The 21,824-nt window shown below is 37.6% G+C and overlaps 2 protein-coding genes across 2 annotated transcripts in view; both read left to right on the top strand.

Annotated features, from left to right (window-relative positions):
- The window catches only part of LOC107711008 (E3 ubiquitin-protein ligase HERC2-like), a 60,890-nt gene extending 48,156 nt beyond the window's left edge, over nucleotides 1–12,734 (top strand). Inside the window, exons 68-91 of the mRNA XM_016515909.1 lie at nucleotides 55–208; nucleotides 917–1,024; nucleotides 1,116–1,247; nucleotides 1,343–1,501; nucleotides 1,806–1,924; nucleotides 2,008–2,133; nucleotides 2,218–2,373; nucleotides 2,474–2,589; nucleotides 2,751–2,949; nucleotides 3,159–3,373; nucleotides 4,277–4,454; nucleotides 5,473–5,634; nucleotides 5,731–5,822; nucleotides 5,912–6,051; nucleotides 6,169–6,356; nucleotides 6,460–6,657; nucleotides 6,754–6,837; nucleotides 7,610–7,751; nucleotides 7,854–8,048; nucleotides 8,184–8,296; nucleotides 10,370–10,560; nucleotides 10,668–10,773; nucleotides 10,856–11,068; nucleotides 11,985–12,734. Coding sequence (XP_016371395.1) covers nucleotides 55–208; nucleotides 917–1,024; nucleotides 1,116–1,247; nucleotides 1,343–1,501; nucleotides 1,806–1,924; nucleotides 2,008–2,133; nucleotides 2,218–2,373; nucleotides 2,474–2,589; nucleotides 2,751–2,949; nucleotides 3,159–3,373; nucleotides 4,277–4,454; nucleotides 5,473–5,634; nucleotides 5,731–5,822; nucleotides 5,912–6,051; nucleotides 6,169–6,356; nucleotides 6,460–6,657; nucleotides 6,754–6,837; nucleotides 7,610–7,751; nucleotides 7,854–8,048; nucleotides 8,184–8,296; nucleotides 10,370–10,560; nucleotides 10,668–10,773; nucleotides 10,856–11,068; nucleotides 11,985–12,257 — 3,759 coding nt within the window. The 3' untranslated portion in view covers nucleotides 12,258–12,734. The remainder of the gene's footprint in view (nucleotides 1–54; nucleotides 209–916; nucleotides 1,025–1,115; nucleotides 1,248–1,342; nucleotides 1,502–1,805; nucleotides 1,925–2,007; nucleotides 2,134–2,217; nucleotides 2,374–2,473; nucleotides 2,590–2,750; nucleotides 2,950–3,158; nucleotides 3,374–4,276; nucleotides 4,455–5,472; nucleotides 5,635–5,730; nucleotides 5,823–5,911; nucleotides 6,052–6,168; nucleotides 6,357–6,459; nucleotides 6,658–6,753; nucleotides 6,838–7,609; nucleotides 7,752–7,853; nucleotides 8,049–8,183; nucleotides 8,297–10,369; nucleotides 10,561–10,667; nucleotides 10,774–10,855; nucleotides 11,069–11,984) is intronic.
- A 3,997-nt stretch (nucleotides 12,735–16,731) lies between these two features.
- Nucleotides 16,732–21,824, top strand: part of LOC107711007 (P protein-like) — a 71,837-nt gene continuing 66,744 nt past the window's right edge. The window contains exons 1-2 of the mRNA XM_016515907.1: nucleotides 16,732–16,933; nucleotides 19,831–20,086. Of these exons, the coding sequence (XP_016371393.1) occupies nucleotides 19,857–20,086 (230 nt within the window). The 5' untranslated portion in view covers nucleotides 16,732–16,933; nucleotides 19,831–19,856. The remainder of the gene's footprint in view (nucleotides 16,934–19,830; nucleotides 20,087–21,824) is intronic.

The raw sequence follows: 21,824 nt of genomic DNA, 5'->3' as shown, positions 1-21,824 counted from the left end.
ATTTCATCTTTGAAATTTGTGTACTTGTATCTAAATGTGTTTGTTGGCACACAGGTGGCAGATATGCTGCTGGAGTTGTGTGTGACTGAGTTAGAGGACGTAGCCACTGACTCTCAAAGCGGACGGCTGTCATCGCAGCCTGTGGTGGTGGAGAGCAGTCACCCATACACCGATGACACTTCCACCAGCGGAACTGTGAAAATACCAGGTCACCTTGTGTTTTTCTGTTTATTCAGCATCTCAGCAGCCATAACAACCTCATTGCTGGTGCTTGCCAAAGTATTATTGTTTTTATTTGAACAAATTCCTAAACCTAAGTATTAAACTTTGGCACAGTTGCTGTAGACGAAGTATTGCACAAGCCACTCATATTTTCTTCAGGATATTTAAAAATCTAGTATTTTATTGTTGATGGAAATTAACCAATGCTGGATTTATTTGATCAAAAATGCAGTAAAAACAGTAATATTGCATTTTACAAATAACTTTTTTTTCCCTGTACTTTATTCCTGGAATGGTATGCTGAATTTTTAACTGCCATTACTTTAGTCTTCATTGTAACATGATCCTTCATCTCCTTCAGCTTCATTTCTAGAAACATTTCAAATTTTATCAATGTTGAAAACAGTTGTGCTGCTTAATATTTTTGTAGAAACCATGACACATTTTTTCAGGATTTTTTGATGAATAGGATGTTCAAAAGAACAGCATTTATTGGAAATTGATTTTTTTCTAACATACTCTAAATGTTGTTATTGTAACTTTTGATTAATTTAACACATGCTTATTGAAGAAAAGTATTAATTTCTTTCAAAACATTTTTGAGCTGTAGTGTAGATGCTTTATGAAGCTCTGTGTTCTAAGAATTAGCAGATTTAAAGACATTAAAATTTGATCTTGCGTGTGGTTATTTTAGGTGCTGAAGGTTTGAGGGTGGAGTTTGATCGCCAGTGTTCAACAGAAAGGAGACATGACCCTCTTACCATCATGGATGGAGCCAATAGGATTGTGTCTGTTCGATCAGGTCACATTCTTTTTCCTTTTTTCTTTTTAACACTATTCAAAAAGTTGTTTGATCATTGGCCACATGACCTTACGTGTTTCCACCCCTTTAGGTCGTGAGTGGTCTGATTGGTCCAGTGAATTGAGGATTCCAGGAGATGAGCTGAAATGGAAGTTCACCAGTGATGGCTCTGTTAACGGCTGGGGCTGGCGCTTCACTGTCTATCCCATCATGCCTGCTGCTGGTACATCAGTTTAATATGAAATCACTTCATTGTACATACTTCATATGTAACATGATATTCTGAAGTTCTTGACCTTTTTATTGAATTACCTGCAGGTCCTAAAGACCTCCTGTCAGACCGTTGCATTCTGTCCTGCCCTTCGATGGATCTAGTAACATGTCTGCTAGACTTTCGCCTGAACTTTGCTTCAAACCGCAGCATTGTGCCAAGGTTGGCAGCCTCACTTGCTGCTTGCGCCCAGCTCAGTGCCTTAGGTAAGAGAAGTAAATTTAGAAAAATGTATATATATATAATTTAGAAAAATTATAGTATACTGTATTTTTTATTTTTATATTTGTATGTATAATTAATACAATTATGTTTGATGTTTTATTATAATTAATACTAGTCCATGTTTTGGAGATATTGTTGATGTGAAATATTTAAATGTCTGTATGTGTCTTGGGCTTTTAGCAAAAACATTTAATTCTTGAAATCTCAGATTTAATCTTGAAATCACAAATTTAAGGTTTTAGAATCAATATTTTACTATGTCTTTGTCTCTATGTGCTTGTTCAGCAGCTGGTCATCGTATGTGGGCCCTGCAGAGGCTACGCAAGCTCCTAACCACTGAATATGGCCAATCCATAAACATCAACCGCCTCTTAGGAGACAGTGAAGGAGAGGCTCGCTCTATGGTTAAACAATGTTCTATGCAATTAATTAATGTATTCATTTATGTATTATATAATTAACGTAACTTGTATTGAATGTTGTGTAGAGTTTTACAGGAAGTGCACTAGCCGCTCTGGTGAAAGGACTTCCCGAGGCTTTACAGAGACAGTATGAGTATGAGGAACCCATAGTCAGAGGTGGCAAGCAGCTGCTCCACAGTCCTTTCTTCAAGGTATGTTTGTCTTCCTAACAGATGGGCATAGTAAGATATGCCACATGAGTTTTCCAAAAAATATTTTTTTCTTGTCCTGTGTAGGTGTTGGTGGCACTTGCATGTGATCTGGAGTTGGACACTCTTCCATGCTGTGCTGAGACACACAAATGGGCTTGGTTCCGCCGCTATTGTACCGCATCCAGAGTGTTAGTGGCTCTGGACAAGAGGACTCCTTTGCCCCGCCCTTTCCTGGATGAGGTAGGGGTTTCTAATATTGGTTGGAAATTAGAGAATCTCTTACTTAATGGAGAGCTGTTATATTTATGTTCTGTGAACTTTTTGCATTTTTTTCCACTAGGTGGCAAAGAAAGTCCGTGAGCTCATGGCAGACCTTGAGAACATGATCACACTCCATGAGAGTCATGACCTGTTTAAGAGGGAGCAGGATGAGCAGTTAGTTCAGTGGATGAACAGGTAAATCAACTAAACAAATCTGAGACCAGTGTTGTTTAGCTAGTGAAACAAAACCAAAAATGACTTGGTGCTCTTTATGTAACATTTTAAATGGATGGAGTTCTATTATAACGTTTTTTTTTTTTTTATTTCACAATTTCTTCATGTTTTCTGTTCACTAGACGACCAGATGATTGGACTCTCTCAGCGGGCGGCAGTGGGACCATCTACGGCTGGGGGCACAATCACCGGGGTCAGTTAGGTGGTATTGAAGGAGCAAAAGTCAAGGTTCCCACACCAACAGAAGCTCTAGCCACACTGCGACCTGTTCAGCTGATCGGTGGAGAGCAGACCCTGTTCGCTGTAACCGCTGATGGGAAAGTAAGGCTTTTCACATTTTAAAAATGTTTAAAATTCAAAGCCAGCAAAGGTTCCTTTAAAATCTTCAGTACAAATCTCATTTGTATTTTTTTTTCAATGCCCAGCTGATAATTTTTTTTATTAAGTACAGACCTATGTTGTATATTCAGCAGTTGTTCTAATATGTCAGCCGAATAATGTCTTTAGTGACTTGTCTTTGCTGTCCTCAGCTGTATGCTACAGGATATGGTGCCGGTGGTCGACTGGGAATAGGAGGCACAGAGTCCGTCTCCACTCCGACCCTGCTGGAGTCAATCCAGCATGTTTTCATCCGGAAGGTGGCTGTGAACTCTGGCGGGAAGCACTGCCTGGCTCTCTCCTCTGAAGGAGAACTGTACTCCTGGGGAGAGGCTGAAGATGGAAAACTGGGACATGGAAACAGAAGGTCAGCCCCATACTGTGGTTACTACTCTTGTCCTTTCACATGGGCACCTTTGGTTCATCTCATGTAGTGACCTTCTTCATACTTAACTTTCAGTTCGCTTTCACAACGAAACACAGCATCACACACGGCGACCTAGAGTGAGCGGCGGCGGCTTAGAGTGAGCAGAGGCCGGGGGCTGGAGTGAGGAACGGCCGGAGGGCTAGAGTGAGCAGAGGCAGCGGATTCGACGAAGGAGCGTCCGGCAGGCTTGCGTCAACCACATGTGACGGCCCCCTGGCTGGACTCCGCTTTGTCACAACGAAGCACACAGCGTCTTCAGGACATGGCGGCAGCGGCAACGATACTACAGTGAGAATAAAAGTTATGCCTTCTTTCTTTGTGTGAACATTTGGGCGGTGTTATGCAAATCTTCCCACATAGTGATGTAGATATGTGGGGGCATGTTAGAACGAGACGTTTTAGGTAGACGTGGCTGACTCTTAACTTTTATAAAGAATATCTCTTTGGATTTGAGACTTTAGTCTTTGCAACTTTACAGATCTTCTTTATGCACCAAGAGCTTGTAACACTAAAAAGAGAAAGGAAAAATTGAAATCGCATCATATGACCCCTTTAACAGTTTCCCATTTTCACAGTGAAGACAAATGCTTACAGAAAAGTACATTTTGGACATGATACCATGGTATTCTTTAGTGTCTTTGAGTACCATGTAAATTCTGAATACTGTACTATGGGACCGCCTGATACCACGACTGGATCGTACCACAGTACTTCATGTAGTTCCTTAAAGAAGCAAAAGTCATTACCCACTCCAATATGTGCGCCAGACTATCACTGATTCGGTTTAGCAGCTTATACTAAGAGTTACTGTATGTGTGACTGGTAGTGCTGTCTTTTTCCCAGCCCATGTGACCGTCCACGCGTGATCGAGTCTCTCAGAGGGGTGGAAGTGGTGGACATTGCGGCCGGTGGGGCCCATAGCGCCTGCATTACAGCCAGTGGAGAGCTCTACACGTGGGGAAAAGGTCGTTATGGTCGCCTGGGTCATGGAGACAGTGAGGACCAGCTTAAACCAAAACTGGTGCGTTCATTACGTTATGCATATTTATCGGGCACGAAACTTTGATTGCAAATAGAAAATAACACACATTTACTTTATAGAACTATTTTTCTAAAACAAAACCATGATACATGGCATTGTTTAATGGAATGTGCATTACTAAATATCGTTAGACTTTTGTAATATAATTATTATTATTATATCATATATGATTTTATATTACACTTGTGTAACATTTTATGTTTCACTCTAAAATGGTGAATCAGAAATTGTTGTGTAAGTACAATCGAAATAATTAAAAAATATATATATATACAAAGTTCTGGCATGAAACTCTAGATGGCGCAGTCCGATAGATCTAACTCGGTATGACATAATGACATCATTATCACATGGCACAGCTGATTGGTTCTCTCCTGTATCGGTAGCCAATGAGCTCGGTGCTCAACATTCAAATATTTGGCAGTTTGCTGTAGCAGTAGCAACGCACTTCAGAAACCCTCCACCATCCCCAGCTCCACCTGTATAGATCTGCTACAGGGTGATCATGTATGCTATGGGGGTTATTCATGTTATATGTGCAGCAGTAATATTCCTTACATGCTAACAGCAGCATGTTGTGAATGTGTTGTGGAAGTCTCGGTACTTACTTGATCTGCCGCAGCAGCGTAGCAGATCTATTCCGGCAAGACCAAATACATTAACATTGCCATGTATATTACCATGCAAATCACTCCGAGAGTTGTCATGACAGAAATATATTTTTTAAGCAATTGGAAATTTATGGAAATTCATTGAATATGGTGTGGGAACAACAATAATAATAATTTACTTTAATTATTTTAATATGATAAATCGTTTTTTATTAGTATTATAATAAATAACTGTAAACTAACCAAGCAAACTGATTTTCTGAAATTAGTCAGTGATAGTTGATTTGTTTTTTGTTTTTTTTAACGTCTGGTAAGTTTGGTTTAGTTTGTAGCATATCTACTCTCTAACACTGTATATTCTGTGAATTGCCTGTGCATGTTTATAGGTGGAGGCACTGCAGGGTCACCGGGTGATAGACGTTGCATGTGGCAGTGGGGATGCCCAGACCCTGTGCCTGACCGATGATGACATGGTGTGGTCATGGGGGGATGGAGACTATGGCAAACTGGGCAGAGGAGGAAGTGATGGATGTAAAGTGCCTATGAAGGTAGGACTGCTGGTGTAGTTACTTAAGCATCAAAGGCTTTCTGGTTAGTGATTCCTGTATGAATCTTCATATCTCATTCTCTCTTTCTCTGCTTAGATTGACTCATTAACTGGATTGGGTGTTGTGAAAGTGGAATGTGGCTCTCAGTTCTCTGTAGCTCTCACCAAGTCTGGAGCAGTTTACACATGGTAATCAATCCCACAATGCAGTGGTACATAAACCGATCTTTTATTTAGTGAGAACACGTGTAGAGATTTTATGTTTGTGATTGTTTTAGGGGGAAAGGCGACTACCACAGACTGGGACATGGCTCGGATGATCATGTTCGCAGACCCCGGCAGGTCCAGGGTTTGCAAGGCAAGAAGGTCATAGCCATAGCAACTGGTTCTCTTCACTGTGTATGCTGCACAGAGGATGGTAGGTCATCATGTAGCAAGTTTATATAAAATAGATATCAGGTTTTCTTTTGTCTGGCATAGTCTATACCTATTTGTATTTGGAGTTTTTGCTAAAGACATGAATTTAAACACACAGGTGAAGTGTACACATGGGGTGACAATGATGAGGGTCAGCTTGGAGATGGGACAACCAATGCTATTCAGAGGCCCAGGCTGGTGGCGGCACTGCAGGGCAAGAAGATCAACCGTGTGGCTTGTGGCTCAGCACACACACTTGCCTGGTCCACTAGTAAACCTACCAATGCTGGAAAACTGCCTGCTCAGGTACTGTACCACCAAATATAGCTGAATCACACAGGACTACCAAAAAATCTCAAAGAACTTTGTGTTTAATGTCATGTTTAAGTAATTAAATGTTTGTCTGTAGGTTCCTATGGAGTACAACCACCTGCAGGAGATCGCCATCATAGGCCTGAGGAACCGATTACTGCTCCTGCACCACATCTCTGAGCTCTTCTGCCCCTGTATCCCAATGTTTGACCTAGAAGGACGACTGGGTGAAACTGGACACGGCGTCTCCGTTGGCTTTGACACACTGCGTGGAATCCTTATTTCGCAGGGCAAAGTAAGAATGTTTTTGTGGATAGTACTTGCATGATTTTTTTCCTACAAATTACAAGTCCTAATTCTATTTATTAATATTTGTTTTCAATATCTCTAGGAGGCAGCATTCCGTAAAGTGGTTCAAGCCACTATGGTTAGAGACAGGCAACATGGGCCAGTGGTGGAGCTAAACAGGATACAGGTACACTTGTTTAAACTGCACATGTAGTTTGAGATTTGCATTCAACTCTATCCTAATTTGGCCTCAAATAAATCTCACAGTCATAGTCCAGATGTAATATTTTGCATAAATTAGTGTATTTATTTTTTGCGTTTTTGAAATATGTTAGCAAACAGATTTTTATTTCAGTATATTGAATAGTAACCTATTATGTTTCAACCTTTATAAGAAAAAAAATATTAAACCATGTATTTGTTTACATTTTGAAAAACTATGACCAAAATGCATGTTATTTATTCAGCAAAGTAAATTTTTGCCTGCATTTCCCATTTGGTTTGAGAGTTCATTAGGGTGGTAAACAGAATCCAAAATGAACAATTACTTTTAATGGGCAAAAATAGCTAGCGGGGCCTCCATAAAATTGTCTCCCTTTCCCTAATCACCGTAATTATTGTTGCATTTCCTGTTCCTTTCTGTCAGCACGGACACACAAGAACTATGTACACCATATGATGATTATTATTATCCGTTTTATTTTAGTTATAATTTTGAGTGCGAGTTGGCAGCACTAAATCTTAGTCTTAAATTTGTTTTTGGATCTGCTCATCATGAGGTTCTTCATGAGATTTACCCCCAAATATGTTTATACATGGACTCTAATAGGGTCCCTGGAGCCTGGCACTGATCTGGCAAGTCTCACAGCCGGAAAGCATAACAATGGAGTTTATACATCAGAGCAGAAATGCTGTATATGGAGAAGCCTGTAATAACTTACACTCATTCTCTCAACCAGGTCAAGCGTTCCCGCAGTAAAGGAGGACTGGCAGGGCCGGATGGCACCAAGTCAGTATTTGGGCAGATGTGTGCTAAGATGAGCTCTTTCAGCCCTGACAATCTGCTGCTACCACACCGGGTCTGGAAGGTCAAGTTTGTGGGTGAGTTTATATTTGGAGAGGGATGAAAGATGGGAAAAAGAGGGAAAAAGGCCCTTGGATCGTATCTTTAACATGTTTCTTACCCTTTGTGTGTGTTTTTAGGTGAGTCAGTTGATGACTGTGGTGGCGGATACAGTGAATCTATCGCAGAAATGTGTGAGGAACTACAGAACGGTCTCACTCCTCTCCTCATCGTCACTCCTAACGGCCGAGACGAGTCAGGAGCGAATAGAGATTGCTTCCTGCTCAACCCAGCTGCCAAGTCCCCTCTGCACATCAGCATGTTCCGCTTCCTAGGTACCTTCTGCTTGTGTTTCCCACACTGAAAATGCTTGCAAGGCTTGAGGAAACAGTCTAAAATTGTACAGCTGTAGTACTTCCCTCCATTAGATCTGTTGATCTACCATGCTCTCTTCTTTTAATTGTGTATAGGAGTACTCCTGGGCATAGCAATCCGTACAGGAAGTCCTCTAAGTCTCTACCTGGCAGAACCTGTGTGGAAACAGCTGGCAGGCATGAACCTGACCATTGCTGATCTCAGTGAGGTAGGATCGTGTGTCTGTGTGTGCGTGTGCATCCAAGATTTTTATCACAAACGAAAACTTTCACAAAACTAAATGTTAAAGAAAAATGTTCAGTTGTATTCACATGTTTGTTTGTTTGTTATTGTTTTTTGTTTCTGTTTTGCTGCTTTTTAGGTGTTTTGTTTTCAATTAACACTTCAGGGGGTATTTCAGAAAGCATTACTCATGATGACACATGGTACTACATACCTGGACTTAACTTTCATTGCAAAAATGTACATTGTTACAGTATATAGTTATATAATAATTAAAATTCATATGTGACACATCTTACTTTAAAACAAATGTGGAATCAAAATGTTTAAATTTCAATCAGTCTTTATTTAATTTTCTGTGTTTAGATTTGTTTCGATTTTATTTATCTATTTATTTTGTCTGTGGGTGTGTGTGTGTGCGTTTTTTTATTTGGTTGATTTGATTTGATTTCATTGTTTCACAAAACCAAAACGAAACACAAAAAACAAACCAAAACAAAAATGCTTAAACCAAAACATGAAACCAATGCAAAAAAATCTAAAACAAACCAAAAATCAAAACGAAACAAAGAAAAAAAACAAAACTGCTAAAAAATACATTTAAAAAGAAGGATTGATTGAACTAAAAGACAAGACTGATCAGTCTTTCTTTTTTAACTTATATTTTTAGTGACAGAACGAACTTCCAGCCACATTTTGTAACCGATAACCATGAGTAATAAGGTTTAGATTAATCAACCAAGAGTTATCCCTGCTTTCTGGAATACCCCCCAGCATTACATTGATTACACGACATGGTAAGTCTGTCTGTTGTTGGAGCTTATGGCAAGCCCTTTGAATTTGTTATGTAAAAGAAAGGAATGAGAGTACATACCAGAGTACATGCATTCTGTACATTTGTCTTTATGGCGGTCAGCTGACATAGATGACAGCCATAAACCTACCGCCTCTAATGCATATGTACTGTAAGCAGCTTTCTCTAAATCTATGTGGTATGTTTGTGCTGCAGTAAGACATTTCTCAGCAGTTGTTCAGATATCATTTTCAGATATCATTTATTTATTTATCTCTGAGATGTTTGATGTTTGAGATGCACAGTAAAGTGTGTGCACATGCACGCGTGATGTGTAAAAATGAATGTGAGCGTATGCGTCTCCTGCATTCACGCTGAGATCATGTGTTGCTGAGACGTCTGCAGTGATGGCGTTTCTCAGCGCAGGACGTCTCTTGCTCACAGAGCAGCTGTTGTTTGTTGCTTTTGCCTGGAGATATTAGAAAGGTTAAAGAGAAGGATTACCGAGCACAAGACAACAGTGAGACACTGACCGTGATGCACTCAAAAACACCCACACGTTCTTTTCATTCCTTTTCTATAGTCATTTGCACAGGTATAGACTATCTTCAGTCATTTTTGTTGAATGAATCTAGGTCATGGAGACAGTCTCCTCCACAAAATATACTCCTGCTAGATCACTCAGATCATCCAACTGCAATTTGAAGATTTGCTGGTGCCTGAATCTGAAAGTGGCAAACTTTTATTTAAATATGCTCAAGTCGTTCAAAATACTAGTGATACTTACTTACTTTAGTGATACTTACTTACTTATTTATGTTTTATTTATTTATGTTTTTGAATGAAGTCTTGTATGCTCACCAGTGCTGTTTATTTTATGAAAAAAAAAATCAGTAAAACCAGAAATATTGGGAAATGCTACTACAATTTAAAATAACAATACTTTAAAATGTAATTTATTTCTGTGATGGCAAAGCTTGATTTTTAGAAGCCATTACTTCAGTCTTCAGTGTCACATGATAATTCAGAAATCATTCTAATATGATGTGGTGCTCAAGGAACATTTGTTGGTATATCAATGCTGAAAAAAGTTGTGCTGCTTAATATTTTGTGGAAATTTGCACTTTTTTTTTTTTTTAGGATTTTTTGGTTATAAAGTTGAAAAGAACAGCATTTATTTGAAATAAATATTTTGAAACGACATTAAATATTTGCTTGCTTACTTTTCACAGTATTTTACATCTGCCCCTTTTTTGTGTGTATTAGGTGGACAAGGACTTTATTCCCGGTCTGATGTATATCAGAGATAATGAGGCTTCTGCAGAGGAGTTTGAAGCTATGCCTCTGCCCTTCACTGTGCCCAGTGCCTGTGGACAGGAAGTCCAGCTCAGCTCCAAACATTCCCACATCAGCCTAGAAAACCGCAGCGAATATGTGCGGCTAGCAATAAATTACAGGTGTGGATAATATGCTGAAAAAATGTTACCAACCAATTTTCGGGAATAAAAAGTGAATAAAATGAATTGATGAATAAAATGGATATGTTGTTGTTTTGTTTCTCCAGACTGCATGAGTTCGATGAGCAGGTGTCTGCAGTAAGGGAAGGTATGGCACGTGTGGTACCGGTGCCTCTGCTCTCTCTCTTTACTGGCTATGAGCTGGAGACCATGGTGAGTGTGTCATAAACGCAGACTGAGCATATGTCATCATGAATTCTTATTTGACTCCACATCACTTGTTTGTGTTGTTTAGGTGTGTGGCAGTCCGGACATCCCCCTGCACCTGCTCAAATCAGTGGCCACATATAAGGGGGTGGAACCAACTGCTCCACTCATCCAGTGGTTCTGGGAGGTGATGGAGTCTTTCTCCAACACAGAACGCTCGCTCTTCCTCAGGTTCGTCTGGGGTCGCACGCGCCTCCCCAGGACCATCGCAGACTTCCGTGGACGAGACTTTGTGGTGCAGGTAACTTGTGGCTCTGAAAAGTGTCACTTAAAGGGACCGTTCCCCAAAAAGTAACTTCTACTTAACCGCATATATACGTATATATACACTACCATTCTCAACAAGGCTGCATTTATTTGATCAAAAATATAGTAAAAACTGTAAAGCAGTAATGTTGGGAATTATTATACGAATTTAAAAATAACTTTTATTTTAAAATAGTTTAAAATGTAATTTGTGTGATGGCAAAGCTGAATTTTCAGTATTCATTACTCCAGTCTTCAGTGTCACATGATCCTTCAGAAACCATTATAATATGCTGATTTGTAGATCAAGAAACATTTCATGTTATTATCAGAAATGAAATAATTTTGCTGTAAACTGTAAAACATTATTTGAGTAGAAAGTTCAAAAGAACAGCATTTATTTAAAATTGTATTAGATTTTTACAAAAGTTTATTACTTGTTTCTTTTTTAAATTGCATAATTATACCGTACTTGTTTTATTTACTTGCATAATTCTGACTTTTTCTCATAATTGTCAGAATTGCACAATATAAACTCTGAATTGATATAAAATCTTGAGAAAAAAGATCAGAAATGTGAGATCACTATGACCTTTTTTTAAGAAAAACTGAATTGCAAGATGTAAAAATGTCAGAATTATGACATGTAAACTCTAAATTCTAAGAAAAAAGTCACAATTCTTTTTTTGTCAGATTTGTGAGTTTATATTTTTGCAATTTCATATTTATATATTACAATTTTGAGAAACAGTCCGAATTGTGAGATAAAAAGGTGCAATTATATATTTTTTATTCCATGGCAGAAACGAGCTTCTGTGTGTGTTTGTGTGTGTGTATATGAATGTTAGATAAATTATATGTACGAATAAATATTAGTGCTCATTTTTAGAATATTTTTCCTATTTGACCAGGTGCTGGACAAATACAACCCCCCGGACCACTTCCTCCCAGAGTCCTACACCTGCTTCTTCCTGCTCAAACTGCCTCGCTACTCCTGTAAGCTAGTCTTGGAGGAGAAACTAAAATACGCCATTCACTTCTGCAAGTCCATTGACACGGATGACTACGCACGAATTGCTTTGAGCGGTGAGCCGGCCGCAGATGACAGCAGCGACGACTCTGACAATGAGGATGCGGACTCCTTTGCTTCCGACTCCACGCAGGATTACCTGACAGGCCACTGAACTCTTAACCCCTGGTTAAACTCCATCTCACAAACACACACACAGACATAGTGTAGGAAGTCTTGAAAATAAGCTGACAAAAAGAAGTTTAAATGAAAACTGAACCGAAGATGTCTGTTTTAACCTCACTTATTAATATATGTGCATAGACACAAATACAACTAAATGAAGAGAAATAGGTGTATATCATTATGTGCAATTAGCTTTAAAGCACTATTAAGCTGGTGAAAAGCAAGATGGAGATTTTTTTTTTTTATCTTTGTTGTGAAGAGAACCAGGAAGACGGGAGAAACTACACATCTTTGTTAAACATTGTGTTCACGTTTTATTACAGAGGACAGACCGCTTAGCCTAGCACTGTGGTAGATGACTCCTGACAGACTCCTGATCGATTTTGTGTTAAATAGGTAGTATTATGAACTGTAGCTTTGCCTTTTTATTTGAAAAGAGCAGTGTTTCTTTAAGAGCCTTTTTAACTTTGAGCAGCACATTTTGTTTTCTCATTTGGTCAGTGGAAGCCTGGTCAGGGGTTGCTTTTAGGTCGTCGGTCACCGTATTCTCTCCTCCTTCTATATGTGTCTGCACTGTTCTCCTAATGGAATGTATATAATTTGATTGTGCCATGTGTTTATGAGAGGTCTCATTCCCATGTTATATATAAATGTTAATTTCTGTTAATAAATTTAAACCATATTTCTCTTGTAAGGTTTATTTTCTTGTTTTAACACCTGTTTTCCTACATTTCTTTGGAATTTATATCATTATATATTTTTGTGTCTTTGTAGAGTATATATTGCTTGTTTGAATTGGGAAAAATTCAATACAGATTTATAATAATAAAAAAAAATACTAGCCGATAGCAGTATAGTTTCCAATATATCGGTCAAAATATTGATCGATATATCTGAGATAGATAGATAGATTCTGCCCGATTATGATTATGCCCGATATTTAATATGATAGCCTATATTGTATAAAAATCCATATTCACTGTCTGATAGAAAAGAGTGGCAACAGTTTATTGTAAAATTCAAATTTGTTGTTTGAATTTGAAAATGTAAGCTCTGAAATTACTTGCCTCTGGTATTAATACTGGTATATATCTTACATTTTCAAATTCAAACAAATTTGAATTTTACAGTAAACATACATACTGTATATACATTTACAGAAATGCCCAATATGTAGTCAGTTTGCCATTGTTTCAGGATAACACGGTTTAGGTTCAGTCTACTTTGGCTTTAGTCTCGTGTGGATTTTCCAGACCCTTTGAGACACATTCCTCTCGAACACTAACCTAAACGGTTTAATAAAATCCTCATAATGACCTGCACGACTCGCATTGGCTTATGTGGTAGAGAGTGAGCACTTCCATCCCTTACAGTTCTCACGTGCAGCCAGAGGATAGTCAAGTGATGTTTATCCGTGAACCGGCTGAGCCATCGAGCTTTGCATATATTACTTTTGGTTCACAGGCTTTGTTGTTAATGGGCCACAGTAGTAAGCTCAGAGGTCAAGGGTCACATCGTAACCCGCCTCCTCTATCCTCTGTCTACGTCAAAGTGTGACATAGGCCGTGGAGATAAAAGGGTATTAGGGGTGCATGACACAGAGAAAAGAGGAGGGGAAAGTGTTTTATGATGGCTTAATTTGGCTTAGAAAGCAGGAGCATTCTTCACCGTCTTAATGCTTTTTTCTTTCTTTCATGAGCAGAAATCATAGAGCGCATTATGCTGGAATGGGTCAGGTGCTCTACTCATGTCGGGTTGGCTCCAGGCAACCTACACATGCTCTCTCTCTCTCTCTCTCTCTCTCTCTCTCTCTCTCTCTCTATATATATATAGGCTGATACAATATTTTTCAGTAGTAGACCACACTGTATATTTGGTTATGAAATACGGCTTTAATTAATCTTAAAAATTGAGGAGTTCTGTTCCTGTACCCTTCTTGCTTTTCCTGTCGATTGAGGAAATGAAATGTTATGTCAGAAGAGTTGAATTCATTCGGTTGGGTTGCATAAGCAGACATCACTGTAGGAGGGCATGTGTGTGGTCAGTGTGGACTTTTTTTGTGATTAGGAGATCTCAAGACAGCTGGGATCCTTTGATGGCTGGATCTGTTGGATGTTTTATAGGATCTCAATAGCCACATACTGAATAACGCACACTTATCTTTACCTCTTTGTCTCCTTTCCTCATTATTATCCGAAGACTCTGTTTGACCTTGCAAAGTCCAATTATGCACTTCAGTGGGTTTCACAGTCTCTCCCATTTCTGATGTACACCAGTATAAATGGGCTCCCACCGGATCACTTTGAGCTGATACTACATCACATCCAGGCTTTTTTTTTCTTTGAGGAATGTGCAGGAAGTGCTTAGGAATTATAAATTAATTCAAACAGCTGTCTGATTGAAGTCTTATTCTGAAATCAGTTCCCACTTATCAGTATCGTGGCTTCATCAGTGCTTGTTAAAATGAGGAAGAAGTTTCCCATTTGCCTTAATGACAGCAGCACTTGAGCATGATCTCAACATGATTGTGTAAAACTTTTATCCAGCATGATCCAGCTTATGCATGAATTCGGTGTTGTTATATTGGCCATAACCCCAGACCCGAGTGTACTGTGTGCACTGGGCCAAAATCCAGAATCTACTAGAAGTCACATGAAAGTCTCACTCTTTCCTCTTCCCCACAGCGATCAACGGCGCTTTTTCCAACCCGTGTGATACACCACATCACCTCCATGATCACTCAGCTCTCTCCTCCTTTCCATCTGGCTGCTTAATGACACTTTCACATGCATTTTATTCTGAAATGTGATTAAAAATGAAAAGAAAGTGTCCGACGCAGAACTATGTGTGTTAAAAGTTGCCCACCCAGAATCAGCTTGGATAATTCATGTCCTTTCTGCTTTATTAGTTCCTTTAAAGCAGCACTATGTAACTTTTGGCGCTCTAGCGGTTAATGAGTTACTATTTCAAATAAGTAACTCCAGTTACTTTGTTTCCCACGTCTTGACTGACAGCTCTCTTGTTGCCATGTTGAGAGAAATCGGGAGTAAATGCAGAGGTGTTGTGTGTGCTGTGTGAACATGATGTTACTGCAGTTCTAGACTAAATGTGAACATGCATTTACTCATCTCACCTGCACAAAAACAGATTCAGTGTTCCTCAAAATGAATAAAAACAGTCAAATGCAAGCTCAGAATATTATACTTTAAAAAGTAACTCAAAAGTAACGTAACGCATTACTTTCCATAAAAAGTAACTAAGTAACGTAATTAGTTACTTTTTTAGGGAGTAATGCAATATTGTAATGCATTACTTTTAAAAGTAACTTTCCCCAACACTGATTACAAGTGTACCGTAGTGATTCGGAATAAGACAAAAACGCGGTTTGGAAGATGAATTCATATGATGTACTCGCTCATTATATATATTTAGCAAATTTTGAACACAGAAAAAGTTACATAGTGCTGCTTTAAAACATAAATAGGATGATGTCATAGATTTGACACCTGACCTGTGACTTCGACCCCTGCCAATAATCTGCTTGCTATGTCTCCTTATTAGTGCTGACACCTGTTTTTTTTATTTATTACTTTTTTTTATTGATGCCTGTGAAGACTTTAAATTCTGTGGACGCAGATTGTAGAAAATGTGGAAGTACTGAGTTAGTAATGCTGGTAATTTAAAAAAAAACTATTGCTCATTAAAGCTCACTTTGTATTTCAAGGGACTGATTCTTTTGAGTGTCAACTTTGTCTCAGATGTTTCTCTTAAATTGTGTTGGGCCATTAAAGCATGTCAACATATTCTGTTACACCAAATACACCAAATAATGATCTTTAAAAAAGCATCATATGACCCCTTTAAAGTCAACTGATAAAATACAGTGAGTTAATGGAGCTATAATATTTATGTTGAGCACTGCATAAATAATTTGGATATGGAATTATCTGATGACAAATATTTACATTCATATTGAAATATCTGACTGATTACAGTCTTCCAAAGCAAAGTTTGTGACAACTCTCAGCAATCTCTTCTGGAATTGTAGAGAAGACATATGAAAGAGTCTCTTTGATTGCTCCAATCGTTTTTTGTTTTGCTTTGACTGCGCTTTGTAAAAGCAGGTCTTGGTCAGTAAGATGGATGCAAAGTAGGGCAGTGAGATTCCTTCAGCTCTAACGTCATACATAGTAATTTGCTAGTGAGTAATACTTGAGTGTGTGTGCAAGAAACAATCATTTCTTCATTGTGTGTACTGTTTTGGTCTGAAAAGGGGTGGGTGTCTTCAGGAATTTTGGGGAAGTTGGGCAGGCCGTAAACACTAGCAGTGTTAATGAGTGTCCACTTCCACAAGGTATCAGAGGGTCTGAGAGAAGAGGAAAGAGGGAGGGCTGTTAATTCACTCTCTTCTGTCTGTGTGCAGAGTTTGCTGTGAGTCACTCCCTCATCTCCTAGAAGAAGTCTACAACTTCCATTTAAGACTGAGCATCTTCCTCCTCTTCGCAGCCTGTGTGCGGCACTCGTGAGCCAGCCAAACCTGTTCGGACCCGCTGGATTTCTTTTTTGACTTTTTAATTTTTGTTTTAATGTTATAATATCATCATTATCATCATCGTTGTCATCATCATCTTGCCCAGTTCACCGTTTCATTCTCTGAATTGGCAGGTAAGGAGTTTAGTTTAAAAAAAAGAAGAGTAGAAGTTAAATTAAAATATTTCTCTGTTTTTAATACAATTTAAAAAACAAAAAATCTGTCTGAACAGAGAAAAAAAGGGACAAAAAAATTATTTTCTTGGATACTAAACTGCAACAGTGAAGTCAATTCAATTATAATTTGCATATAAAGTAGTTGACTTTGAATGCGACCATGTCTATTTAATATTATGTTTTATGTGAATGTGGGATGCACTTTGCCTTTTATATTCACAAAAACGAAAGAAAACAAAAACAAACAAAAATCTCTGCAATTTTTGACTTGAACAGCATTACTAAATGCATTTTTCAATGGATTAATTTTTCTTCCCACACTGGAGGAGAGGAGAGGAGAGAGGGGGCAAAGAGGAATGTACAGTAATGTCTGGAGAGTGTGTGACAGCTTTGTGTGTGTTAAGATTCTTTACGGATTATTATTTCTCTGATTCAGAGGTAAAGGGTAAAGCCTTTAGCTTTTGCTTTGAAGTACAGTTTTATGTACACACACACACACATACAGTATATATATACACATACATATATTTATTATAGTTAATAAATAATTGAATATTATTTTTTTATGTTTGACCACCCCCATCTTTCTCTCTAAACTGCAAATATTTGCAGAATGACTAAAGTACTAGTAAAATTAGTCCCACCCTGAGACGGTACAGTTCGGCCCACCATCCATATTTGAGCAGGAGTCAGGGCTAATTTGAACAGGGGTAGAAAGAGAAATATTCCTGTTGTGTTTCATTTACAGTATGACACTCACTCTTGCTACAACATATTACATGTTTCTGCAGACTGTGTTAACACACTGACAGTGACCACTGACACAATAGAGCTTGTTTGATTCGGCAACAGTGAGGAATGGAAATCAAACAAGCTCCCGTCACTAGTCATTGGTCACAGGTCACTGATAAGTCCAAGCGTCTATTCAGGCAGACCTTGAGCTTTCAACACAATGACTTTCCTCTGTCTGAACTGTAGCACAGTTTGAGAAAAGAGTGACCTCTAGTCCTAATCCAATTACCCTGGACACTCTAGAAAGTGGTTTATGATTCCTGAAGCATTATTGTTTGGCTTCTCATTGATTCGCCATGCCACTTCTGGTGTTTTTTGTTGTTGTTTTTTCTCACTCATATGGTTATTAAGGGCTACAAACAATAGGTGGTGGTCTCAAGGACATAATGGGTCTCTCATTTATATACAAACAATTCAAAAGGAAGAATATAGGCAGAAATAGCCTTAAAATCTCATAGGCTGTCAGTGAAGGGATGTCATACTCTGTTATGTGAAAATAAGTTTCTTTCTATTATGAGGCAGTCTGCTAGAAAAATGGGAGGTGGGTTTTTTGTTGTTGTGCTGCACAATTTCCACTAGGGGGAGCTGTTTAATAAAACCTCCTTAATAGAATGAGTAAAGCTATTTCCATTGCTCAGTCTTAGGGTTAGGGATTTCAATATTGAATAGATAATTGAATTCATGGAATTAGTAAGCTGATTTTATTGTTTTTAATTCTATATGTTTAATGCCATAACATTTAACACCTTTAACTATTTTGACTTTATAATGGCTTAAAATATCTATGTAATAGTTCTATTATGTACTGTAGTGTTATTAATATTGTAACCACTGATCTCTCTCTATTTCTGTGTTTTAGATTTAGGGTAGGGCAGTGTTGTTTTAGTATTAGTTATGTAGTATAATAGATTTCAAATTAGCTTTGATTTTTTTTTTTTCAGTTTTCATTTTAAGTTTTAGTAATTTCATGTGTTTTTATCTTTTATTAGTTTCTGTTTATTTTAATATTTATTTAGCCTTAATTTATTTTAAGTAGTTTGAGTACTTCTACTTAAACGTATTGTATTTTACTTGTCAATGCAACATTTCTAATTTTTAGAATGTTTTACATCTAATATTTATATTTATATTTTATTTTAGCTTTATTTCACTTAATGATTTTTTAAAAGAATGAATTAATTTTAGTTTTATTTAACTATCACTGGAGCAGGGGTGGGGTTTAAAATATCTTTGCAATAGTAAACTATACAAATATATTTATGAAATAAAGGATTTTTGTTTCTAAAGCTGTGCATATGTAAATAAATGCAACTCTAAAAATTATGGTCATTAAAATTAGTAAACCATTTTCCACAATGTTCTTCTGCTCAAAAACACAGCCTACTTACCCCCCCCCCCAACCCCCCCTCCACACACACACAAAAACTCTTGTTTTACCATTAAAGTTAGACTCTGTCTACAGCTGTGAGTTTATAGAGGTCTATGTGTGAAGATGTAGGTCTCTGTGTGAAGGAGGGTGTGTAGAAAAGTAACGCCAGGGTCAAAAGGGTGAAGTAAGTTCTTAATTAGAATGCTTCTGTGTCTGTGACTCTCAGACTGGAACCTTACAGTCTAGCTGTCAATCACAGATTGAGACGTTAACTCTTTAAATGCCTGAGACTTTGAAATAGCAAAGGGAATGTGGCTATAATATGTGACCATACACGTTAAGAAGGCTTACAGTAGTGTTTGTGGCATTAATACTTATTATTCTATATATCTAAAGTGTCTTGGTAATTATAATGAGTCTTGATGGAAAAAATATGAATGTTATTTGACTGTATTTGCTATATACATGGAGAGGGCAGGTGCATCCTTAATATGGAAAAATATCATACGCAATGCAGTTCTGTATTTCTAATTATTTCTGTCTATACATCATTGTTCTGTACATGGCTTACAGAAGTCCTTTTAAACTAGAAATGAAAGTCTCAAAAGAACTCATCTGATGCTAATTACCATAAATATGAAACCTATGCCGCATTAAAAGATCATTTGACCTCAGTGTTCCCCTTTTCCTCCAGTTGCGGTCCAGTGTGCCTGAGTGAAGATGTACCTGGAGAATAAGAGTAATATTGAGGTGGAGATGTCTCAAACCGGAGGCCAGGGTCACTCCAGCAGGGTAGGCTGCAGAAAGTCTGACACTGTGGCTGGGAACTTTGATGAGCTTCGTCTGCTGGAGGGATTCTCTGGGAAGAGAGAGACACAGAAATTACTGCAGGCTGCAGCCGTGCCCTCGGGACACTGCATAATCTACACTGACGTCCATCAAGATGATAGGTAGGACAGTCAAATAGTTCATCAAGGATCAATTCTGTTAAAGGGATATTTCACCCCAAAATTAAAATTCAAAATTCATCCATCATCATATACTAATTCTCATTGTGCTCCAAACTTGCATTACTGACATTCTTCTTTTAGGAATGTTTTTGTCCATAAAATGAAAGTCAGTGGAGTCCAAAACAACATCGAATCCCACTCATATTATAATTCATATTCATATTATAATTCATAATTAATACTTATTAGTTATTACTTTGATTAGCTTACTTGTTGTTCAAGTTAATAATTACAAGTCGGAATTACAAGTGGAAAACTCACAACTTTCTTTGAGTTGCAGCATCTGTATTGATGGCCAATTCTTTATGAATTAAATTATTATTTTTTATTATTTTTACATTTACAGTAAATCTAGCTAAGTTGCATGTAAAAATAGGATACAATTATGATAACTAATTTATAAATACAATATTTAACAATTTAAGATATAGCACCTTCATAAATTTAATAAAAACTTAAAACGCAAATCACACCAGCATTCTTTATTTGCCATTTTCTAGTAGTTAAATTTTTTTTTTTTTATTTGCTTGTTTGTTTGTTTTTTTTTATAGAAAGGTACCTTCAGCGTTAATTTAATATCATTGAGATTAATATTTTGAATCTTCCCCCATTTTAATTTTAGTTTTAGTTGTTGTTTGTGTTTTTGGTTTTGGAAGTTTTATCTTTTTTTTATTTTAGTACATCAAGTTAAACTAAATTAAAATGAGAAATCTTAATGCAAAATGTGCTTCCATTGTACTTCCACTATTATGGCTGACATTAAGCAGAACACATTTGGCAGATAAGGTCTCCAGAACCCTTAGTGAGAGCTTTTCTGTGTGAAACAGCTGCTAATCGACTCTAAAGAGAATTGGTGCTCACGTGTACGCACATTTTTTCTCTCACAAAGACACACATTTGATGTTACTAATGTGACTCCACATTAGTAACATCAAATGTGTGTCTTTGTGAGAGAAAAAATGTGCATGTGTGATGGTACTGTGGACTATAACAATGGGGGTCTTAATCTCAAGCTTGTGGTTGTGACACTCTTCGGATTAGACAGTACAGTTTTAGATCAGCCATCACGTGATTAATTGTTAGTCATGCATGAGATGTGATCTGCTTCTGCTCTCATGACTGCTCTCTCCTGCAGGAATTCTTTAATGATAACCACTCTCAATGAAATCAGCTGATCACATCACATGTATTATTTAAAAAAATATGTATTTCAATAGTTGTTTGTTTATCTTTCTGTCCTATGGGAAATATGCCACAGTTACATATAAATATGCCATATATTATTGCACACATATTATTATTTAAAAGGGTGGTCTCAGTAAAATTTTTAATGTGTTTGAAAGTCTCTTATGCTCACCAAGACTGCACTTGTTTATCAGAAGTACTTTAAAACACACACACACACACACACACACACACACACACATATATATAGACACACACACATACACATATAGACACACACATTTGTTTTTTACTGTCCCTTTTGGGCCATTTAATGCAACCTTGCTTAATAAAAGTATAAAAAATTATTTTTGAAATGTCAAAAATTTAAAAATTTAAATTTTCTTCATATTGTTCATGAAATTAAATTGAGTACGTCAGGTAGCCTTCAATTAGACTAGTATTCTAGGCCGGATCTAAAAGGATGGTAGGTGTCCCACTGGGTTATGTACTC

This window comes from Sinocyclocheilus rhinocerous, unplaced genomic scaffold, assembly GCF_001515625.1.
Source record: "Sinocyclocheilus rhinocerous isolate Xijiao unplaced genomic scaffold, SAMN03320098_v1.1 scaffold85, whole genome shotgun sequence".
Lineage (NCBI taxonomy): Eukaryota > Metazoa > Chordata > Actinopteri > Cypriniformes > Cyprinidae > Sinocyclocheilus > Sinocyclocheilus rhinocerous.
This window is presented reverse-complemented; position numbering and strand designations above follow the sequence as displayed.